Source organism: Poecilia mexicana, unplaced genomic scaffold (assembly GCF_051168715.1).
Source record: "Poecilia mexicana isolate PSO_F unplaced genomic scaffold, ASM5116871v1 scaffold_2, whole genome shotgun sequence".
Classification (NCBI taxonomy): Eukaryota; Metazoa; Chordata; class Actinopteri; order Cyprinodontiformes; family Poeciliidae; genus Poecilia; species Poecilia mexicana.
Window position 1 is genome coordinate 10,835,893 of NW_028263371.1, and position 24,022 is coordinate 10,859,914.

The window sequence follows — 24,022 nt, forward strand, 5'->3', positions numbered from 1 at the left end:
ACAAGGTGATTTCTTCTTAGTAATTAAATAAAAAAAAGATGGGAATAATAAATGTAAATATAAATCAGATGTTTTGAGATTTTTAATATCTGTGAGAAATATGCTCTTTGGAGCCCCCTGCTGGCCTGAAAGTCATAAGCACCAACTTGTGTCACTAAATGTTTGATCATGAATAACATTCAGTGTCAACTGAGTAAGTTAGAATTTTTTAAAATCTATTTATTTCACAAATTCATTCAAACAGTGAAACTTACACACACACTGTACATTTATGTCTGCTAATTTATTTCTGCTTATTGATGATCATCATGGCTGAATAAAACTTTAAATTTTCTGAAACTTTTCTGAAAGTTTGAATGTTACATATGACCAATAAAAAATTATTTATAAATCTGAGTTTAGTGAAAATTATTTACTCTTCATGGGGCCAGTTTAACCCTAACCAGATTTTAGGGACATAAGGGACAGCAGATGTATGAAGGAACAGCGCCTCCTTGGGTCATATTACTGAAAACACAACGGGTCCAGAATTCGACGTAACACCGGAAGCTGGAATTTTTGATTTGACTTTACTGAGTCTGCGCAGTGCGACGGGCTCCACCTCCTGGTTTGTGTGTGGCTTTACTGTTGTTGAAGGAGAGGAGGGAGCAAACTAAGGATTTCAGTTCATTTGTACATTTTTATATATATAAAACGCGAGTCGTTTCTGCTGGTTAGTGAGACTCTGGAAGAAGAAGGAGAGCGACAGGAGTGAAGGGCAAAAAGAAGACAAGAAAAAGGAGGAGGAGGACTGGGAGGAGAAAATTTGGGACAGTGGAAAATGCTGCGGATTTGACGAAAAGGTAAGAAAAGCCACCGGATCAATACTCATTGTTGAAGTTGTCGGTGGTGGGCGGGTGGGCGCCGTGATGATGGAGGTTTACACCCGCAGCCACCGCAGTATGTGGCTGCAGAATGTAGGTCATTGTGTCGCTGGGTCGGGCTGAAACGAGCCGAGCCGAGACGTGTTGGGCCGAGCCATGCTGCAGGGAGACTGCAGGAACGCAGACCAAGGTGAAGCCCTGCTGCAACAGGATAGCCTGAGTGCTGCAGTAACACCAAAATTAACCCTAATAGTCTAAAAAACAACAACAAAAAAACAAAAAAACGGGGGGTTGAAATAAATATATGGGGCCACATTGGGGCCAGTATTCAAATAGTTAAAGAAACTAGTGAAAATTTTCTTTCACTTACAAACGTACAAAGATAATAAAAACACAGCTGGGTAGTTAAGCATAGCTTTCCTGTTCAAAGTTTCCGTAAATGCTAAGTTTCCTCAAAAGCGCACTGAAGAAAAAGCAGTTTTTACTTCTTTGTGTGTATTTGGGTCTGTGACATAACAAGAGTCACATAAACCAAGCTGAAAAGCTAGCACGGGTAAACACATTTTGAAGTATTGATTTGAATGAAAACATGCAAACAAAGAGAAATGAAGGCAACTTATACCTCATGTGATGTCAACAAATGCATGTGCTTGATTTTTTTTTATCTTGGTTAATGGACAGCATGAAACAAAATAACAAAACGAATAGCATCACTCACGGTTCTTGGCATGTTTTCCCAAAGCTAATAAACCATATCTAAAGTGAGCTTGAGAAATGTGTAGTTGCTAGTTTTATGCTGAGTTGTCGGACTCGGAGAGTAACGGTACATTTGTTTGGTAGCAAGGGCACTAAGTGGTCAAAAACATACAAAAAATACTTCACTGTAATCACTACAACAGGAAACTTTGGATTAAATCAATAATTTGATGATTAATTTTTCTGTATGGACTATCTGCGCTGTTATCACAATTTATACACCTACAAGGCCTATGAGTAAAGGAGCTCATTCTCTTCAGGTTGTGGCCTGCAGGCTGTGGAACAACTTTCCTCCCCCGATGGGTTTGGATGAATCATTCAATCCTTTTAAAAAAAGTTAAGAACCCGTCAGTCAGTTCAACCAGGCCTATGGTTTTGTGCTTTTTCTACTGCTGAAAACATAAAATAACATAATTTTTACAGGTAATAGTATGTTTTTATTCTTATGTTGTTTTGATACATAGAGATAGTTTTTTTTGCCATGCTTTTGTCCCTCGAATATAACAGGCTGATATTATCTGCTTAATTAGTTGGGCTATCAGCTCTGGTTTCCAGCCTGCAGTTTAATGCTTCACGGATATACTAATCGTAGTTTTAAAGTAGGATTATCCTAATAAGAGTGATGGGCTGCAATCCTTTTTACTTTCCACAGTGTGACTGGTATGATATGTAAATTTGGAACGACAGCAATTCAAGTGTTAAGCCTGGCCTTTAATAGTAAAATTAAGAGCCAGCAGCTTACAAATATAAAGAGAAAATCGCAATCTATGAGTTTTGAAGGGATCATGTCTCCAGACCACTTGCTGAGACATGATATTTGATAATTCACTATTACCCTGCTACAATGACTACCTTCAAAGACGATGACAGTAGGCAGGAGAAATAATTGACAGATGAAAAGTGCAGGGTGAGCAGTAGAGCAGCACAGATGTTTCACCAGCCACTAAACCAACAGAAACACAAACCTGCTGATTTACGGTCAGACTGCTGAGTGCGACCTGGAAAAAAAAAGAAAAGAAAACAACCTGATTAAACAGGCAGTAAATCACAGGCGAACCGGAGCCAGCAACTGGAATCTGCCGGGAGGATCGCCAGCTGGGAGGAAATCTGTTTTGGGAAAAATAACAGAACTGTCCCTGCCTTATTTGTTCAGCACTTCAGCTGCTCTGATGTGTGTCAGATATTCTTTGTAGAAACTCAAACCATCTTTTCATGGTTTGTCACTTATGAACTTGGCTCTGTTCTTCAACTCCGAACCTCACAGGAGAAAAGGTGACACTTGTGTTTTTTTTCCCCACAGGTCTTTAAACATCTGTCACGTCTCTCTGTGTTTTGAGCGCTTTTCTTTGCTGGTGGTTTCAGGTGATGAGCTGAGACGCACTCATCCCCCGTCTTACTCAGGGTGTTTATCTTTTGAGGTCTTCACCACAGATATTACACTCAAAGCCCTTTGTACACATTTGACAGCTGACTCACTCAGTTTTGACAGACAACAAAAGCCCGCAGAGCATAAATATTTATAGAAAATTATGAGATTTTACACAAAATCACGGATGTTTTCTGCCTTCTGTAGTTTTGTAAACTAAAATTTCATCACAAGTCAGTCTAGGATGCTGGATGTTTTGTTTGTTTTCCTTTAGTTATTTAGAGATTCAAAGTTTTAAAAGCTGATCCTTGAGCAGTTTGCTTTAAATGATGATCGCTGATTATTTTAGCTCATCACAGTGTTCATGATGTGTTCAATGACCAATCAAATCAATCTTAATTTCTCTTTGCTGTTAAAGACCCAGAGTTGTTCATTCCTTCCTGAAATGAAGTGTGTAACAGGAGGGCATCTGAAGATAAAATCAAAACAAGTAGTGAAATTAATAGTCATTTCCAATGAGCTGCTCGGGCATCAATTGAAGTTGAGGCTGGAAAGAAAAATAAGATGATGAGGCTGGTTTTGCTTTGAGATGATGGCTTTTTCCAAACGCAGTAAGGTGGAAAATGTGCTGCAGCATCCTTGATAGTGGTAGTATTCTGAATACAACAGAAAATTAAGGAATTACAAGATTATCTCTGTTTGTGCATCTGAAACTATGTGCCAAACCTTAATATAATTTTTATTTAAGTTGACTGTAAAAACATGGAAGCTGTTGATTGATGTGGTGGGAGTCCTTAGATTAAACTCAGGCACTGAACAGGAATTATAATCGCTGGCCGACTGATTTGTGTATGAAAGTTTAATTGTCTGAAGTGGAGGATTTATTTCTTTTTCCACCAAGGATATGAATAGAGTGAAGCATTTTCTGTTTTTTAGCTTAATGTGACTTCAGCTACTCGAATGTCTCCTCAATCCCAGAAACATCGTTGTTGTTGTGCCCTGTGTATGTTGTCTTATTCCCTCTGAACAATTCCTGCTGTACGTTAGTAATCTCAGCACCAAGAGTTTCGTCTTGTCAGTTGGCGTTTTGGTTGAAGTCTCTCATGTCTCTCCAGATGTCTGGCATCACCATGGAAGCGAGCTCCATCCTCCCCATCCTAAAAAAGAAGCTGGCCTTCCTCTCAGGTAATAAACTTGTCATCATGTTGCTTTAATCCCAAATCTTGCCTTCAGCGACCTAACCTGTCTGGGCGTCTGTGACAGGAGGCAAGGACCGGCGCAGTGGTCTGATCCTGACCATCCCCCTCAACTCGGACCAGACCAGCATGGAGGAACTTAGCGCCACTCTGGACTACTTGCTCAGCATCCCCAGGTACAGGCATGCTAGCCAAGCTAGCCTAAAGTGTTTCTGTGAGTCCTTGTTGAAGCTAAACTCCCGTTTCCCACTTCCAGTGACAAGTGCAAGGCTCGGGGTTTCACTGTGATCGTGGACGGCCGGCGGTCTCAGTGGAACATCGTGAAGACGGTGGTCCTCATGCTGCAGGTGGAAATACGTTAAACCTTCTTCCAGGGTCAGACGTCTGGTAGCTTTTTTGTGGGTTTTTAATGATGGTGGTGTGTGGGTGGGGTTTCAGAACGTCATCCCAGCCGAGGTGTCGCTGGTCTGTGTGGTGAAGCCTGATGAATTCTGGGATAAGAAGGTCACCCACTTCTGTTTCTGGAAGGAGAAAGATCGCCTGGGCTTTGAGGTAAGAGTCTCGCCTTCTAAAAGCAAAACCGCAATACCAGCTTTTAGTTCTTTTATGCTTGGATGGTATTTGGAAAGTAAACACCAGACATGAAAAAAATACAAGCATAACACATTGTAATGAAATTGTAGTTCATCCCTGAGTGTTTCAAGATCTAGGTGTGCAATACTGAATTCAACCTGATAGGGGGCGATAATGTTCTGGTTTCTACGCAAATGAGAAGAAGAAGAATTAAACAGAAAATTTAAAAGAATAATATTTTTTTACAGGATATTGATGGGGTTTTTTCTGCCATTGTGGTGCCTAAAATTAGAAAAGAACAAACTCTATATATATATATATATATATATATATATATATATATATATATATATATATATATATATATATATATATATATATATATATTATACACACACATACACACACACACACACACACACACACACATCATCGTCGTTTTTCTCCTGCTTGTACTACCTTAAATTTTTCTGTAGCTTCTGGGTGTTTTCTTTATTTAGATGATAACTGTTGGGTTTTGCTGAGACCATCATTTCCTGTGATTTCTGGTTCATCTTTTCCCTAATTTTGGGTTCTTGTTCTTGTTCCCTCAAAATAAAGTGTTTTTATTCTGTAAAATCTGAGGAATTTGTTTTCAAGCGTTGTTCTTTGGTGTTAGATAATTTTGGTGGGTGTTTCATTAAAACTGGTGAGATACATTGATCAGTAATTACATTATGACAGATGATGGGAATAACAACGATTATCTCTGCTTCGTCTAATCTGTTAGTTGAGCGGTTGCACTGGAGCACAGAGAGCATTTTGTGTTCGATGATGATGAGTTATTGGCAGGAAAAAGAGGCAAGAGAAAGGATTTAATTAAGTTTGACAAGAAGCAAATAACTGAGCTCCTCTAAAACTCCAGCTCTTGTGGGACGTTCCTGGATCTTGTTTAAAGCAAATGAAAACAGCTTTTCTGTTTTATATTTTTTTTTAAATCCCATTGTTCTCTCTGGAGTTCTCTCTTATCCAAGAACAATATCGAACAAATTGACTCGTGTGTGTGTGTGTGTGTGTGTGTGTGTGTGTGTGTGTGTGTGTGCGCGCGTGCGTATGTATGTGTGTGCGTTAGCCTTTAGTATCACTGCCGTACCCCTCAGATGACACTGCAGTGTGTGTTCGTGTGTGATTTTTTTTCGTCACCACCTCGACCAAAAGACAGATGGTTTTGCTGATACAGATCTGTAGTCTTACTGACCCAAATTTCCGCAGCCGTGTTGGCTCGGCGATCGTTGCCACGGTAACCGGATCAAGTCGGCTGGTGTTGTGTGGCGACTTGGAAGTAGTTACGGAAAGATAATCCGTCACGGTGGACGTGAAGGTGACCCTGTTTTTAAACCGAGCCGGAGTTGTCCGTGAGCAGCAAAGGGTTAAATTCAAGCTCTAGAGCAACAGAAATGTATATCCCACTATTTGGGTCGATTCAATTTGCTGAAAACAAAACAAAAACATACGTTTTGAGAGTCGTAACAAACTGTTGGTGGAATCATTCTGCTGTGTCTCTGGGCGTCTTTGTCCTCTGTCCATTCCTGGGCAGAAGCAAACATGCACAGCTGCTAGATATGGAGACCCCAGTGACACTGCTGAAATGTGACTCATCTCAGCTATGGAGAGCCGTCGTGGTTGACACAGCGGGATGTGTGTGTTGTACAGCTGCTGTAGCGTCCGACCCAGCACTTATATCAAAAACACTCTCACACTCTCTGGTTGGAGTCCAGGTTTACTGCTGGCATCTTCTGCCGTGACAACTGGAAGACAGACTCTCCGCCAGCTGTCTCTTCCAGGTTTATTTCTGAGCCAGACTTACTGCAGATGCTATTCATGTGAAAATGAGGGGAAAAAAAGAAAACAAGGTTACTGTCTAAAGTTGGCGTTAACTCAAAGGTGAGCTTGTTTTTCTCTTTTTTTCTTTCTGTTATAATTCTTAAAGCTTGCAGGCCGAGTTGAAACACAGTGTGCTCTGTTTTCAGATTAGGAAACCGTCAGAGACTCTGAGGCAAAAGTTCATCTTGTGATCCAAGAACTGTGGATCACAAGAATTGTATTTTGGGTCAAACAAACCAACATAATGTAGAGTTTGATCCAAGAAAAATATCTGTAAGTTTTTTTTTGTAGAAAGAAAAAAAGTTGGTTTAAAGCATTTTGCAGTAACTGGGTCAATGATTAACGAAGTGGCTCTAATAAAGACCCAAACAACGAATAGGGCTGCTTGGCTTTATTAAGGTTTGGTTAAAGTGTCCCAAACTGTCATGTAAACAGTTTGATGAACTGTAATTATGTGAGGATTTCCTCTTTGTTACTGACTCCGACTATTATTGCAGAATAGCTCTTTTCACATTGGCAGAATGGGTTACGTTTGTTTTTCATAGGCTAAACTCTGACACTTACCTCTGCTGCTCAGCCTGCATCTTCCTTATAAATGTAGCGCAATTTAAAGGAAAATGTATTTTATTGTTGCTCTGAGTGTTGCGAGTTCAGGCAAGTAGCCGCTTCTTATTTCACACATATCTGCCTGACTTGACTGGAATGTTCTCAATGTTTCCATTGTGCAGTTATGCAGCTGCAATGATGGATTTTAAGATTTTTTTTTTGTTGAGAGTTGTTTATGAATATGATGGAAACAAAGACGATCTATTTAGTCAGTAGTTGCTGTTGAAGGAAATCAGAATAACGACTTGGAGAACCAAGGAGCAGAAGTCCAGAGTTATTACATACGATCAACATCACAACCGTGTCTTATGTTATGATTCTGGAGAATTTAGTGGAGCGCCACAGGATCTCCTAAAGTTCCCCTATGATTTTGGGATATCCACACAGTCTCTTATTATCCCCGGCCTCTCGAATGCGTTTGCTGAACAACCCAAAAGAGAACAATCTGCTGCTCCGCTGCAAAGCCGAGTCCCAGGGAATGTGATTCAGGCGTGAGCAGAAAATTAATAACAGTTATTAAGTAAAGGAAGAAAACAGATGTGAGGGAGCAATAAATGCCTTCAAGTTGTTATAAAAGCTGTAATTAGGTTTTCTCTGTTCACGGCCAGGCTGCTGTTATGGGATGTGTAATAGAGGCTTGTTTGGAAAAGTACATATTTAAACCTAGTTTTTCCATAAGTGAGCAAAGATGAAATGAAACAGAAGAGAGAATGTCTGGCCCTACCAATGATGGCTGTTTAAGAAAAGAAAAAATAAGAAATCAGAGCAGAATTTGCCGTCTGTCTTCTTATTATTGAACAATTATTTTGGTTTTGAATTGTTTTTTATGGTATTATATTTAAAGTAGCCCCTGTTGTTGTTGTAATAGTCAAGTTAGTGACCGTGCTGTGAACTTATGTACTGAACAACTGCGCTGCTTATGTGCACTCATTGAAAAAAAATCCAAGCAAATCCCAAGTAAATGCTACACTTTTCACTTTTTTAAGTTTTAGAGCATAATAATAAAATCCACTTAATTTCAAGAAATTGAAAAATATTTTTTTTAGTGCTTACAGAAGTAGAAAAGAAAAATCATATACTTTATTTTTTCTTGGAGACGTGTTCTTTGTGTAATGTTACCCTCTTGAATGAAATTAGAAAAATCATTAAACAGATGGAAATTGGGAAACACAAAAAGATAAAAATATAAAACGTATCCAATAAAATAGTCTTAAAAGCAGTTCAGATTTTCCTTCCCTTATTTCTCCGTGAAATTATGGTTGAATTTATGATTTGAGACTTTGAGAGCAAACTTTATATGTAACTGTACCGCATGGCGTTACTTTCATTCAACAAAAGTATCACCAGCTGTTGTCGACCTTTATTCGTCGATTCAGGTGATCCTGGTTTCGGCCAATAAGCTCACTCGCTACATCGAACCGTGCCAGCTGACGGACGATTTCGGAGGAAGTCTGGACTACGACCACAGCGACTGGCTCAACAAGAGGCTGGTAAGTGAAATATATGTAAATGACGTCTACTTTTACAGCTCGCTGCATGTTGATAGCACCTCATTTATTTGTCTTTTATTTCAGGTTTTTGAGAAGTTCACAAAGGAGTCGACGTCTCTTCTGGACGAGCTAACGATCATCAACGACAGTGAGAAGAGCGCCTCGGTGGACAAAGACAAGTAGGCAGACTCCCCCAGGATCCTCGGACATGTATCCAGTCACACACAGCTACAGTTTTGAAGTAGACGCTGTGTTTTATCTTTGTAGATCTACTGATGGAGCTCTCTTGCCATCTTTTGATCCTGAAACTGTCCTCCAGACTGGTAAGTATTATTTTCTTTCTGAATGTAAACCAGTTTTACGTTGGGTCCAACAGATTTCCAGTGGTGTAAACATTTCAACTAATACAGAGTCTTCACATTTTATTCATGTATATAAAAGTAAGGCATTAAAATGTCTTAAATTTGAAGGGAAAAAGTAATGAGTTGACCTTTAATTCATTTATTGTTGTGATAGGACTATTTAATCTGATAAATCCCATGTAGTTTTCTTCGAAAGTTTGACTTGCATGCAGACGTCTCCACTGCAGCTACCACTAACTTGCTGCTAACACACGTTTGCTAGCGAGCTAGCTGTCTTTTTTTTTTTTTGCATCCATCACGTGTAAATGCAAATTTTTCGTTAGTTGACGGAACAATATTCGTCTTTGCTATTGGCTTACTCCTGTTGCCAACCCATACAATTTATTTATTAGCATTTTTTTGGTACATTTCCATTTGTAATGGTCTTTAAAACCTGCAGAAAGCATGTAATAACTGCAAGATTATGAATGGAATTAGAAAATAAAGAGTTGATATGTGTATGGCAAAGAATCCAGAACAAAAATTGATAGATTTCTTAAGGTCACAATCAAAAGTTGTTTAGGTATTTTATCATGGTTTTATGGGAGGTTTTAAGGTAACAATGACAGAGAACAGCTCTGTTCTTATTAATGACCCATTTTTCTACAGCAACACTCCTCAGTGATTCAAAGAGCCAAATGATCAACTGCATCAAGGTCGGGCGAGCAATGTGAGGATGAAATATCCCTCATAATGAAGCACAGACATGATGCTTCACTGAACAATTATTTCTTTGTCCTCAAGACAAAAACAAGCTTTATTCTCACAGAATCGCAATAATTACTTTACAAAAGCATGGCAGATTGAATTATCAAAGAAACTATGAAAATCAGTAACACAGACACTTCCCATTGCCAAAAATGGACACATTCCTTAGAGAGATCTCTCCTGTTTTTGCTTTTCTTTTCATGACGTTCAAGTTTTTCAAAACATGAAACCAGTTTTATTATCAGTAAACTAAAGCTGATGTGCTCATTTCATTCGTTAGGGGAACTGGCTGTGCCGTCCTTGGCAGGAGAGATTGGAATCAAGCATTTACCACCTTGGCCCTCTATTCTTTGCAGAATTCTTTTAATTCAGCCATGCGAGAGGATTTTCTAGCACAAACAGCTTCTTTATGGTTATGTCAGAGCGTCGCAATCTCATTTAAGTGTGGGCTGCAGAACCTTGTCTTGTTTTTAAATCATTTTTAGCCATTCAAAGATGGATTTCCTGCTGTGCTTCAGATCATTGTCCTGCTGTAAAATCCAATTGCGTCTTTATAAAACCTGGCAACCTGACATTCTTTGTTAGGGTTTTTTTTGGTAGCATGCAGAATTAATGATAATGTGAGCTTTGCATAGCTTTGCATAGTGAAGCTAAAATGAGTCTGAACAGCCAGACAGCGTCTCCAGTGCTGACTCTGAGGTGTTCGACACCAACAGACTAGTTTGACACCAAACCTGACGCCAAACGGCCACTAACATCATCTGCATATGCTGGGTGGACGTGCTCATTGAAAGGACTGGCTTGTGTGTGTTGGCCAGAGGTTAAAGGAGTCTTTGTTTGTGGTACCACCATCCTCCATTCACAAGCTTCTGTCATAATGTAACAGCATGTAAACAAACACTGACCCCTCATTGTTTCCCATATTTTTATTTATTTATCTTTTTGTAAAATCCTTTATTGTTTGAACTTCTGTGTGTGTGTGTGCAGGTCACGAGCTGCTGTCGGAGCTGCAGCAGCGCCGCTTCAACGGCTCAGAGGGAGGAGGAGGAGGAGGGCAGGCAGGTGAGGAACCAATAAAAAAAATGGCTGCCTCGGACCTGAGAGAAATCAGGGTTTATTTTTACTTACTGTGTGACACAAAATAAATTGGTGCTGTATACATTTATTTTATTATTGCTTTAGGAAACATGAAAGTCATTTAACACCACCAACTGTTAAAGCTAGTTGCTAGCTTTAGCAACTGTCTGCTAGCTTAATTGTGCAAGTCATCTGTAACTGCATTCTGCCAAGTTATTAATTATATTAAGTTAAAGCAGTGTTTTAAATTAACTAACAAAGTTGAGTCAGAGATTTTTTTCCATTTCAACTTTTGAGGTAATAGTTGTTAAAATTAGAATGCTAACTTAAGCTAATTGTCATAGCTAGTCTGCTTATCCTTGGTTTTCTTACATTATGGGGCTTAAAGAAAAAAAAAAAGGTCAGGATAAATGTTTAGTTGTTTCCCCAAAGTGCTTTATAGCTGTGCAACAGTGTGTCATTGAAAAATAGATAAATTAATAGTACTTAAGTGGTTCATTACACGCAGCATTCAGTCTTTAATGAAATCCCGTCTGTCCATCTGACGATGTTATCACTAAAACCTGTTTCAAACACGGGCGTGATCGACTCTGGTGTCTGTCTCTCCCAGCTCCAGCTTGGTGCCCCATGGAGGAGGAGCTGCTGGCTCAGCCTCAGGTGACGAAGCTGCTGGACTCGCTCAGGGAGCAGTACACCAAATACCAGGAGCTGTGCAGGCAGCGGAACAAGAGAGCACAGCTGGACGAGATCCACACCAAGGTCATGCAGGTAACGAACGCTGCCGTTTTACAGAGAGAACCAGAACAAATGAAACCGGTAGAAAATCACAGCAGGGGCCCAACAAATAAAATGATTTGGTTCCAGTATTTTCTGGATCAGTTCAGAAAAGGAGCATATAAATATGAAAACATTTGTATTTCTATACTTTTCTCCTCGTTCGCTTGTTCTTCTATGTATCCATTTCATTTTCTTGAGTCCTTCCTTCGATGTAAACTTCATTCTCTCCATCCAGCCACATGGCCTCCTGCTCTTTTAGTTTCCCTTTTTTCATTCCTTGTGTCATCCCTTTCTTCTTTTTTGTCCTTTAAATAAACAATACTCAGCCTGGTGGGGGCACAAGTAAAGCCTGGTGGCCCGCCAGGCTTATAATACACTGGGGAAAACCCTGAATTCCTTCTTTCCTTGTCTGCCCTCCTTACTTTTTGTTTTCCTTTCTTACTCTTTCTCTTTTTTTTCTTACTTGAAAGGACTGAAAAATTAATTCTGGAAAGATGTGCAGAAATCATATAAAATGAAAAGCCAACCTGCAATCACTTCACTATATTAATTTTTCTCATCCTCATACGCCTTTTAAAAGTCAGAGTTATGTTTTTGAACAGGTTATAAATGTGTAATCGTGTCAGGCGGATGCTGCAGCATTCATTCCTCTGTGTATTCATCAGTTTTAACCTTCAACTCTCAGAAACGGCGCAGCTTTTCAGCACAAGAACAGTATTCTCTGCTGACTGAAGGTCTTACAGCCACAGGGGCTGATGGGTAACAACATCATCTTGGAAATGAGCCTGGGGTTGCTATAGTAACCACAATAAGTCACCCAATAGCTTAAGAGGATGTGAGGCGGTGGGGGGGGTTGGCCTAGTTCTGGATCGAACTGTGGTCGTGTTTGTGTGCCGCTTAAGGCGCCACTGACCTGATAAACACAATTAACTCAAGATTCTGACAGGAAAGCAACCAAACATCTGCAGATGTTGCCGTTTAGTCTGATACCATGAGTATTTCACCTTAGTTAACACAGTTATGATGAGTCTGTGTAGTTTTCTTCATGCAGAAACCTCATGAGTGAATCTAAAAGGGAACCAGAAATCCGCTTTTTCTAAACAAACATGAAAACGGCAGAAAAATTCATTTTGCTTTAATTTCAGCTCAAACCTTGCAAACCTTATCCTCCTATTAGTTTAACTTGCCTTTTTAAAGTAAATATTCTTTTTCTGAAATGCATTACGCCAATTTGTGACGTTGATGGTGACGGTAACGGTGTCACTTTAGATTAAACTCTAAACTCAAACAGCCTGTAACCACAGTTTTAACTGGCTTTATCAAAAAGTAAAATAGATTGACTTTATTAAAACTTTTACCGGTGACTTTCAAGACAGATTGTGTTCAAACTGCTAAGACAGCAAAACGAGTGGAGCGGTCCCTCAAAACGCTTTGAGTTCATTCACTCGTCTGTAGTGAAGTGGATTACTCACAGAGCAGCAGGTAGAGCACCAGAGCCCCCTGCTGGTTGCTCATGTGAACTACTGCGCCTTTTTTTTAACTCCCTCTGGAGGAGGATGCTTGGCGTGTTTTAATGGACATCCTGTTAGCCTGCCTACTGACTGAACCCCACAAATGCTACTAATATGTCGGATGAATCTGCTGACAGACATAAAGCACTTTGAGTGGTTAAAAAATATGGAGACCTCCACGTAAATCCAGTTCACTTAGTATGAAAGCTACGATGCGCCTGGCGTGTGATCGACATCGACGTTAACATTAACAATGTATGATGCTTTAATGGGAAGGCACCTGGTTTTGCTGCCTGTGTCTCACTCTGCTACGTTTTGGCAGTTTTATTTGATATGAAATCAATAAATACTGAGTTAAATACCCACAGATAAGATCAGCATGTATGTTTTTCTTTTTTTTCCCATTTATTTTTCATCAGGTGGTGAACTGGCTGCAGGGTCCCGGTTCAGAGCTGCTGAAGACTCAACAAACAATCGGCGACTCGATGCGAGCGGCGCAGGCTCTGCAGCAGAAACACGAAGAGATCGAGAGTCAGCACAGTGTAGGAAAACACACGTCTCTCAAACTCAGTGTTTACCTCCAGTGACAGCAGGCCTGGCATGACGACTAATTTTGGTGGACGTTAAATTGTCCCAGCAATTATTGCGATGAATAAAACTCTTGATTTGAGACCATTTTCAAGTAATGTATTACTTTATTGGTCTCAAATTCCAGTAAACTTTTATTTTGTAAAGAACACTTCACACTGGGACTGGAAGGTATCTTAAATACTCAAAATAAAACACCAAAATAAAACAGAAATAAAAACCACTAATAGCTAAAGCCATAAATAAAATGGATTATAAAATTGCCCTTGAAAAAATGTGAATCACCAGAATGGAAATTAAGCAGCTCATTTTAATTTATTAGGCAATTAATTGATCGATTGCTTATTGCGACAAGCTTATTTGACAGCAAAATTCATGTTCATGGATTAAAACTGAAGTTAGTGTTTGTGTTCAAATTAAAGAGATTTACCAAACGCTACAAATATTTAGGTAAGTTTTTTGGTAAATGTTCAGCAGCCTCAGGTGGATGTTTGCGTCGTTTCCATGGTTTCATGCAAACCGCCTCTCTCTCTCTCTCTCTCTCTCTCTGCGTGTGCAGGAGTGGTTCGCGGTGTACGTGGAGCTGAACCAACAGATCGCTGCCCTGCTCAGCGCCGGTGAAGAGGAGGAGGTGGTGGAGCTGAAGGCGCTGCAGCAGCAGCTGAGCGACGTCTGCTACAGCCAGGCGTCCCAGCTGGAGACGCGCCAGAACGTCCTGCAGGCGGCGCACGCCTTCCACAGCACCACGCAGGAGGTAACGCCAACTGCGCCGCGTGCTTTCCAGCTGTCCGAGGCCGACACGCCTGACCGACCCCGCACTCTGTGTCCGCAGTTGTCTCAGCAGCTGGACGGCCTCCTGGGCATGCTCTGTGCCGACGTGTCCCCCGCCGACGGGGCGTCCATTCAGCAAAACCTCAAACTGCTGGAGGAGAAACTGCAGACTGTTGGTTTGTTCTCCGAGCGAACTCATCTTCCCCTCGCCGTCCTCCGTGACGCTAACCCCCCTCCGCCTGTTCTCGCCCCGTGCAGAAGCAGGCCTGTCCTCGCTCCGTCAGAAGGGGACGCTGGTGCTGGAGCAGATGTGCGGCCAGGCGTCGTGGGCTCTGGAGGAGGCGGAGAGCCCGCCCGGAGAGCAGCAGGACAACGTCCAGCACGTTCAGGCTGTGATGGAGGAGATGGAGCTCCGCAAGCAGAGGTAGCTCTGCACCCCTCCTCTTTATGGAAGAGTGCTGGAAATCCTTGAAAATGCTTGAGTTTCAATATTTAGAAAGTGCTTGAAAGTCTTTCATATCCTAATGGAACGGTTTTGTAATAAAGTGTAGTGTAACGTTTGATTAAAAGTGTTATTTACTGTTGAACTCAGACGCACATTTTTTCCCAATGTTTTGAAGTTAAATCAGAATAAACTTTTCTTGTTTTGGGTCAGCTAGAATTACCAAAATTATTTATTTTTGCTAAATGACAGAAAACCATATTTTAAAGATTTTTTTTGTAACTTTCTTTCTGTAATGTAAGCATTTAATTTAACACAATTTGTTTGAATCGTTTCAATGTAATGAATATTTATTATTCCTAATGTCTCAATGACTTGTTGATCTTTGCAATTGAAACAAAGGTTGGCTTATATTTTCATATGCTAAACATTGTCACAGAAATTGGACAATTTTTCTTTTTTTATTTAAATTGGTGTTTTGAAATGTCTCACACTCTCACACACCCTTATCCACCTGACTGGTCCGAGAACAAAACATAAAATGTCATTTGAATTTATCTTGTTCCTGCAGTAGAATGTAGATCCTATCACAATACATTAATAACGGTAATAAATAATATCACAATCATGAATTATTTATCAGGTTTATTTGTAGGTCATTTGTCTTGATTTTATCTCCAAAGTGTGGTGCTGGAAAAGTTTGAAAACTTACCTTGAAAATACTTGAAAAGTGAATGTGGGAAAAATGTACGAACCGGGTTACAAAGTCACAGCAGAGTTTCATTTTCTGATCTGTACATGTTACTGTTCATAACTGAAGTTATTGAGTACAGCAGTGGTTGTACTCAGTAATCATTTAATGAACCTGTGTGTGTGTGTGTGTGTGTGTGTGTGTGTGTGTGTGTGTGTGTGTGTGTGTGTGTGTGTGTGTGTGTGTGTGTGTGTGTGTGTGTGTGTGTGTGTGTTTCAGGTGTGAGGACATGGTGGATGTGAGGAGGCTGAAGATGCTGCAGATGGTTCAGCTGTTTAAATGTGAAGAAGATGCTCTGCAGGTAAAAGGCGAATGGATTTAAAAGCGATTACTCAAACACTGACGTATATTTCCTGTATTGATCAGATGATTATCTTTCTGTGTGTGTGTGTGCGTGTGCATGTGTTCAGGCGGTCGAGTGGCTCGGTGAGCTGTTGGACGCCTTGTTGAAGACACACGTCAGGCTGGGAGACGACTCCCAGGAGACACGGACCATGTTGGACAAACACAAGAAGTTTGTGGATGTGGCTCAGGTGACAGAGTCCATAGAAAAAACTAAAAATATGTTTGTGGAAAATTTTAACTTTCCACAAACTGAGACTGGAAAGTTTTATTGCTGCTATATAGTAAAATCTGTCCCTAATGTTGGTACTAGATAGAGACATGTTGGTTGTCTGCGCCAAAATCATTTTTAGATCTTCTATTTATCACACATCAGTTTTGTAACTGGCTCTGCTTTTCAAACTGTATTTCTTTTTTGTCTTCGCAGAGCACATACGATTACGGCCGCCAGCTTCTGCAGGCGACCGTGGTCCTCTGTCAGTCGCTGCGCTGCACGACGCGCTCGTCCGGCGACACTCTGCCGCGACTCAACCGGGTGTGGAAGCAGTTCACCGTCAGCGCCGACGAGAGGCAGCAGCGGCTGGAGCTGGCCCTGAACTTCCACACCGCCGCAGAGAGGGTGAGTTTCACAACTAGAGGAGACGAACGCATTGGGATTTTATGATAATTGGGAAATAAAAACCTGTTTCAATGACTGAATTCATCTTCCTGTATGTTTGAGTCTCACTGACTAGTTGATCTTTTTGCTTTGACCTCTGACATAAAGCTAAGCACTTCACTAGATAGTTAACTTATATTGTTTTTGTAAATATTTTCATTATTGCCCTAATTTTTAAAAGCTTTTACTGATTTTAGCTCATTTCCATACGGCTGAATAACAGTGTTTGCCATTATTATACTGTCTCAAAATAAAGTAACAAAAAGATTTGACTGGGTTCACATTTTAAGCTGAATGTTGCGTCTCATATTAGCATGATTTGCATGGAGCACTTTAATAAAAGTGTGTATACCAAGTGTGTTTATCACTCTTTCCAAATAGTCGCCAATATTTTTTAATTCCAGCATGCCCTCTTCTCATGCTGCATTCAGGTACAGCTGGGACACTAGATTAACAAAAAACCTAGTGTCTCAGTACTTTTTTATTCTCAGTTCTTGGCACAATGTTTTTGAAAAATGTCTGACCTCTCACTCTGACCATTTTTAAGGGGTTACATTGTTATATATTCTTCCTATCCAGGCATTGGCTGTGCTTTCATCATTTTAATTAAAGAAAAATCCAAACCATTATTCCGTTTAAGACGGAATAAAATCAAAAACATTTTTCGAATTTGAAAAATATTCTTTGAGTACAGCCAGAATAAACAAAATATAAAGACGTCGCTAAAACGATAACTTAAAACTGAAAACATACCAACCTGTGATTGCAATATGCCGTTCCACCCCTATTTTAAAGTCTAAATTTTATTGTACGTTTATTTGTTTCCATTTTGCTTCAGGTGCTGCAGCAGGAGCGTGTGGAGGTGGAGTCTCTGGATGAAGTCGACTCTTCAGGGAGAACTCTACTGGACAGACTCACTTTGCCCATCATCTTCCCTGACGGGTACAAACCCAAACCTTTACTAACCTTTCACTTATTTAGCTATTGCTCTACTTTATGTTCCAAATGTGCGATCAGAGCATCAGGTTCCTCAGCTTGTTTTTATTCATTCTTTTGAAAGCATTTCTTGTTTTGTTTAATTTTTAACAATAAAATAAGTTGCATTAGATGGCTTTTCTTTAAGTGTATTTCCAACAGTTTAAATAACTTATGTATTCAATTCAATTAAATTCAATGATTTGCTTCTTGGAAGAAGAGGGGGGGGAAAAAATGAAATGACTAAAACCTGTGGTCATTTCAGGAGCGAGCAGTTCTTTGGGAGTCCCAGCGACACGGCAGCCACGGCGGAGGGGGTTCGAGAGCGCCTCCTGCTGATCGAAGAGCGGCGGCTGCAGCTGCAGGAGGCCAGGCTTCTCAACAACGAGGACGAGGAGGAGGAGCAGGAAGCCGTCAACGGCCTGGAGGGGAGGCTGGATGTGATCGGGGAGGAACTGAGCGAGAAAGAGGAGCAGGACGAGGAGGAGAAGGAGGCGGAGCATCAGGACGAAGACTCGGAGCGAGCCACGCAGGACCGCTAGCGGACGCCCGACGTCAAACCGAGCAGCCTTAATGAAGCTTGTCAGTGAGGGGCTGCTGACGTCTGGAGCGCTTCTCTCCCGAGGCACGAAGCGTCCTCGTATTCCCGCTGCAAAATAAAGTCTGCATTTTTCTGACCGTTTCTGTAAATTAAAACCTCTCCTCAGCATCACTGCGTAACCTCTCGTGGAAGCGGAGAAACATGAAGGGCCGTTCTCCTCGGTCGCTCTTTCACTCTTTGGGACAGAAACTGAGGACTTGTGCCGTTTCTCTGATATCGGTGGTTGTAAACAGTAAAAAGAGTGAAAACTGGAATAATTGCAGCTCATCTTTCTGCTCTGTGGAGGAGAATCGTTGCTTAAGGCCCTCCTAACGCCACTGCTGCCTCCTCCTCATTTACAACTGGAGCAATTCTTCCATGGTGCTTAACCCGTCTTCTTGTTGCTCTCTGGGTCTTTCTAATGTCCTTTTTTTTCTCCAGATTTCAGAAAAGAAGCCATCATGGTTGGAGTCCTTTAAGCTGAGCATCATTCTGCTTTTAGGACTCTTTTATAGCAGCTAAGTTACCTAATTTGAGTCTCAGAGAATTTCAAGAAAAAAAAAAAGAGCAATGTTCAGTCAGCTGAAAGGAAACATTTACACTTTTAACAATATCTGTAACCTGTTTGCTTTTCAGCATCTAAGAAAGTACAAAGTGTCCAAATCAAGCATTCATTCAAAGAGAGCAGTTTGTGTGTAAACAAGTGATGTCAAGGCTTCACAGCAGCAGGCCAGAAACTGGCGATTTTCACTAAAACTCTATCATCACTTATTTACTCTTAAACTAAGCCAACAACGCTTAAATTAATTAAAACTACAAGTTTAAATCTGAAATATCAGCAGTTATTAAAACCATGTTCCATCCAGCTGTGGTTTTAAATATAAAGATTTTTCATTAGGATTGGAGTCGTTCTCGTTGGCCAACACCTAAAATGTAAAGACATCTTATGTGGTAGAAATCTAAGCAGATGTATGCAGTGGGTCCCGTTTTCTGCTCACATACTTTTACTTTAAGAACCAGCTTTAATGTGGTTGAGTCGGTGAGAAGGTTTCCGTCACTCAGATCAATTCTTGAGTTGCAGTATAAAGTGCACAGTGTTTTTAAGTGGATTCTGCTCAGCATGTGTCTAACTTTCAGCTGGACTTGGAGAGGATGTTTCCTTCTGAAGGTTTCTCTGGGTTTTGACGGTTCTATAGCAGCAGACAGTCTCCACCTACGTTCCTGCTTCTGAAACAGTATCTACATATAAAGCAGTTCAAATGTTACTGCAGACTGCGTGGGGAAACTGACGCGTTTGTTCGTGATATCAGATGCAGACATGCAACCTCTGAAAAGGTCAAATTTCTTCTATTTATTTGATATGTTTTAAGTTCAACATTTGTCGTTCCTGGTTAGTTTTTTCTTAGGAACTGCTGCTGTAAGTGTGTCTGCTAAACGCCGTCTTTACCGTCCAATGGCAAAAACCACAACATCCTCCTCTAAATAAAGTATATGAGAAACTTGTTTGGTGGTTTTTTTTTTGTCTTATTTTGGAGGAATGCTGAAAATGCACAAAGCAGTAAAATCATTAATGAAAAGCCGTGTCATGGGCTCAACACACTGTTGAACAATAGAGCTTCCTTCAACAAACAGCTCACTTTAGGGACAGCTGGCTGAACTCTTGTGGTTGGCAGATATGAACTTAAATGGGCAAAAAAAACAACCTGATTTTTGTTAAAGTTATTTAAAACCAACAAATCAACCCTTTAAATATGAGAAGGTGTTTTTTAACAAACATTTTGTTAAAATTTGATCTCACATCAAGCAAGTTGCTCATTTAAACACCCAGTAAGTTAAATAAACTTTGTTGTACAAACACACATTTCTCACTCCAATGTTTAAGTACATCTTTACTAAACACTTTACATGCCAATATATGTACATTCAAATTAAAATGCTATGAACAAAAAATATAAACTAGCACAACATTTTAGTCAGCAACCACTAGAAGGCAACATTACATCTCCAACCTGTTCATTTCCTTTCAACACTTCATTTCAATAAGTAAAGAAGCAGCGTCTTTACTTCTGCTTTACTTATAGCCTCTGCTTTGTTTTCTATGAAACTCAGAGGAGGTCCTGCTGTGGTGCTGATGTGAATGTTGATGCAGCAGAAATAATGAGCTGACAGTCTGACCCAGAGAGTCATCGCCGAGTCTCCTTTTCCATCAGGTCTTTAGCCTCGTTGATCTTTGCAGCGAGATACGGAGAGCCGCCTACAAACAAACATGACTCAGTCTGAGCCTTAGACACTTGAAGACATTCGAACAAGCTCAAGAAAAATTATCAACGTAACATTTAAAATTCAGGATTTCCAAAGGTATGAGTGTAAATTTCATTCTGTTCAACTACAGGCAGCTGTCAGACAAACTTGTCAGACAGTAACAACGATGTTCAACCAACTCATAGGAGAAAAAGTTAAATTCGACAGTTTCATAGATTACTTTCCTTGTATTCCTATCTTGTGAAAATGCTCGTTTTAGGGAGCATCTATGGAGCAGATGGTGTAAAGTTACCTTTATCTGGGTGATTTAGGACCATGATCCTCCGATGTGCCTCACGTACTTTGGTCTTTGTGGCAGCTGGGCTGAATTCAACACATGAAGGTTATCGTTATTATCATTAGCCTCATGTGTTAGCACAAATGCTAACTCAAATGCTCACCTGACGCCCAGAATGAGGCCTGCCTCTCGCCTCGACATCTTCTGCTCAAAACCTCCTTTGTAATAAGACGAGAATCCCTGAGGGGACAGAAGATGGTTGGAGCTGGAGTCCTGACTCGTACCGGCAAACTGAAGTTTGCTTCTTAGACTTTTCAAGAATTTCTACGACTGTAACAATTTTCAAGAAGACTTCTAAAATGTTACTAAAAAAAAAAACTGAATGAAAAATGCTTATTAGGTGTGTTTCCCTCTATTGGTTTGGCGCGAATCAACCAGGCTACACAAAGCGTAATTTCGTCAGATATTAAACACTTAAGTATGTAGTAGGTTGAAAACTAACAATTTAATACACATTTCTAAAAAATGTAGAGAGCTCTCCCCTCTGAACTGGAAGTTTGAAATAATTTTTTTCTGAGTTTCATGCCTCTGGTAAGGCAAAGATCCTCCAGTGGATGGGGAAATTTACTTCATTAGAGCTTGTTCAACAAATGTGTTTCCATTTTCACTTCAGCACATCAACCACAAACCACCTTAAGCAAGTGTAAAAATATTTTTTTGCTAAATTAAGTTAGTTATTTTGAATTTTACCATTTCCATCAACCTTTTCTTATACAATAATTCAAAATGCACGTAATAAGCGTTAATGAAAACGCTTATTGTTTATGAGATGAACTACTGTTTTTTTTTATTCAGTGAGAGAAACTCAACAAAATATTTAGCTCATCTGAACATCACAACTACGTTCAGGTGATATTTTACTTACTGCTGAGGGCATTTTCTTGACCGTTTCAGAGAAAGCCTGTCCCAGGGGCTTCCACAGCTGGAACGCATAACGGCCTGGGGACAAAAAAAACGAAAAAAAAAAAATAAAACAGGATAAAGAAATATTTTAAAATACAAGGCAGAAAAAAATTATCCTGTACCTGTTTGTATTTAACCAATAAAGGTTTCAGCAGCACAGGCATTAGCAGTAAAGGAATAACTCTTAAAGCAGGCTACATTTATTTCAACCTGGCAATGAGTTATTTTTACCTGCAAAACCCGCTGCAGCAACACCAAGGCCAACTGCGATCAGAGTCCCTCCCTGTCAACAAGACAAGGTTGAACTGATAAGTAAGCACACCATATGAAGGCTCTGCCACAGTGTGATCCGCTTCACCCTGAAAAAACAACCAATCTTTATTATACTATTAAATTCCTAATGTTACCATCCAATAACATTTTAGTGGCTAAAGAGGTAAATCAGACGTAGGATGTGTTTTCTTTATGCCTTCAACAAATATATTTACTCATGTAATTACACATCTGCCATCAGTTTCCCTAAAAAAAAATTTAAAAAAAAGCATAAACTCCAAATGAACTTCATAAAATTAACGCAGGTTATTAAGTGGGTGAATGAAAGAGAAGAAATGTAATAATAGAAACTTATTAGGCAACAAAGAAACATTATGTAAAACTATTCGACGTTCCTACACATTTTTCCTGTCTAAATGTCAACCTGTTCCAGACTCAGATCTGCAGACCTCACATTCCGGTTTTAAAGTGGGAATAAAAGACAAACAGCAAAACTGAGTTCGAAACAAATATTTACAATTATACACATTTTGAGTGTCTGGCTTATTCCCCCAGCCACAGAAGATGGTTTCAATTGGCTTTCATTTCCATCCTTCTTGTTGACAGCAGTAACATTTTTCCAGACTTATCCAGATCTAAACACACTTTCATAAAATCCTTAAAGACCGCAAAGTAACCCTGACTATTACTCTGAATACCCTCAAACACGTCCAGAATGCTCTATAATGACATATAGTTTAATCATGATCAAATTAGTATATTACAATTTAGTCAGGAAATAAATATTATATCATTTAGATTTAAACGTTTTACAACAAGACTGATTACTGCATGTTATTTTTCATGAAATTCACTCAGTTTAAGTTCAGTATTTAGTATCTTATGTACAAAAAGGTCACGACACGAACATGCATTATTACCTTCAAAGAGTCGTTAATGTAAAATTAATAGGCAGATAAAAATTACACGTTTTCTCATTAAGAACCTAGGTAGTAATTTTGCACCAAACACTCTGACCGTTGAATTAAAGCTGCTTCACCTGAACACACGTTTCTGATGTAACCGAGCTTGACGCCGTTAGCGGTCACCGCGGCGGTTACCACAGACTTTGTCATTAAATCTCACAATATTCATTTGACAGACGCTAAAAAGACTCACCGACCACAACCCGGACACTTACCAACCGTCTGTCTATCTCTGCGTCACTCCTAATATTTGTTTTAGGGGAATATTCGGCATATCGCATTATTTCATCCACCGGTGCTGCGCCGGTCTTCGCCATGTTGCCTCCCTGACGTCACGTTTTGTATTGTGTATCCGCTCGTCCCTTTCAAAATAAAATTCACCGCTTAAATGTTTATGGCCACTTCCTGCTGGTGCGCAAACCCATTCGCAAACCGTCCTAAAGCGATTCCGTTCCTTTCCTCCTGTGCTCTTGTGCAAGACACTTTGGAGCAGCTTCCTCTGACTTGTTTTCTTTTTTAAAAAATGTCATGAAATAATAATTTTCACAGACTGAATTAATTGAAAACAAAGAACAAGTACAGTGTGCCAAGTAAATAAATAAATGAGTAATTAATTAAATAATAAAAAACAAGCAGACTTAATGAATTAACAATAATAAATAAAATCAAAACTTAATTTACTGAAATTCAGTCATTAAATAAGATAATTATTTGTAATGGAAAAGATATACACAAATAATAATATCAATAAAAATTTAACTGATTTTTGTTTATCATTGTACCTTTTTGTATCAATTGTAAAAATAAAATTAGAAAAGTTTAAAAAGCTGAAAGCAAGAACAAAAGCTATCTATTATGTCATTCTGAATTTGCTAAAAGGCTGAGAGAAAAATAAAACTTCCATTGATGTTAAGAAAAACATTAACCAACTGCAAGTGAGAGAGAATAACTTTTAATTAATTTTAAAGTTTCCACTTTATCTAATGGT

General features: G+C 39.7%; 2 protein-coding genes across 2 annotated transcripts; one reads left to right on the forward strand and one right to left on the reverse strand.

Moving 5' to 3' along the window:
• The first annotated feature begins 557 nt into the window (after positions 1 to 557).
• Positions 558 to 19,797, forward strand: sestd1 (SEC14 and spectrin domains 1). Its single transcript, XM_015000034.2, has 19 exons — positions 558 to 842; positions 4,101 to 4,170; positions 4,249 to 4,357; positions 4,438 to 4,528; positions 4,620 to 4,733; positions 8,600 to 8,713; positions 8,798 to 8,892; positions 8,981 to 9,036; positions 10,810 to 10,884; positions 11,510 to 11,667; positions 13,607 to 13,729; positions 14,335 to 14,529; positions 14,608 to 14,722; positions 14,805 to 14,970; positions 15,959 to 16,040; positions 16,150 to 16,272; positions 16,509 to 16,700; positions 17,578 to 17,681; positions 17,980 to 19,797. Exons 2-19 carry the CDS (start codon positions 4,101 to 4,103, stop codon positions 18,254 to 18,256), a joined length of 2,259 nt encoding a protein of 752 aa, XP_014855520.2. The 5' UTR covers positions 558 to 842; the 3' UTR covers positions 18,257 to 19,797.
• A 373-nt stretch (positions 19,798 to 20,170) lies between these two features.
• dnajc15 (DnaJ (Hsp40) homolog, subfamily C, member 15) lies at positions 20,171 to 23,399 on the reverse strand. Its single transcript, XM_015000037.2, has 6 exons — positions 23,250 to 23,399; positions 22,028 to 22,079; positions 21,759 to 21,832; positions 20,997 to 21,073; positions 20,849 to 20,919; positions 20,171 to 20,548 (listed from the first exon to the last, which is right to left on the reverse strand). Exons 1-6 carry the CDS (start codon positions 23,349 to 23,351, stop codon positions 20,478 to 20,480), a joined length of 447 nt encoding a protein of 148 aa, XP_014855523.1. The 5' UTR covers positions 23,352 to 23,399; the 3' UTR covers positions 20,171 to 20,477.
• Positions 23,400 to 24,022: the final 623 nt, after the last annotated feature.

Bases quoted from the DNA above. Each gene is read 5' to 3' on its own strand.
- sestd1 (XM_015000034.2), top strand. From the start codon at position 4,101: ATGTCTGGCATCACCATGGAAGCGAGCTCCATCCTCCCCATCCTAAAA. The intron at 4,171-4,248 runs GTAATAAACTTG...CGTCTGTGACAG, and splicing joins GAAGCTGGCCTTCCTCTCAG to GAGGCAAGGACCGGCGCAGT. The intron at 8,893-8,980 runs GTAGGCAGACTC...TTATCTTTGTAG, and splicing joins GCCTCGGTGGACAAAGACAA to ATCTACTGATGGAGCTCTCT.
- dnajc15 (XM_015000037.2), bottom strand. From the start codon at position 23,351: ATGGCGAAGACCGGCGCAGCACCGGTGGATGAAATAATGCGATATGCC. The intron at 20,920-20,996 runs GTGAGCATTTGA...TGTTGAATTCAG, and splicing joins GGCCTCATTCTGGGCGTCAG to CCCAGCTGCCACAAAGACCA. The intron at 20,549-20,848 runs GTAACTTTACAC...GTTTGTTTGTAG, and splicing joins CCTAAATCACCCAGATAAAG to GCGGCTCTCCGTATCTCGCT.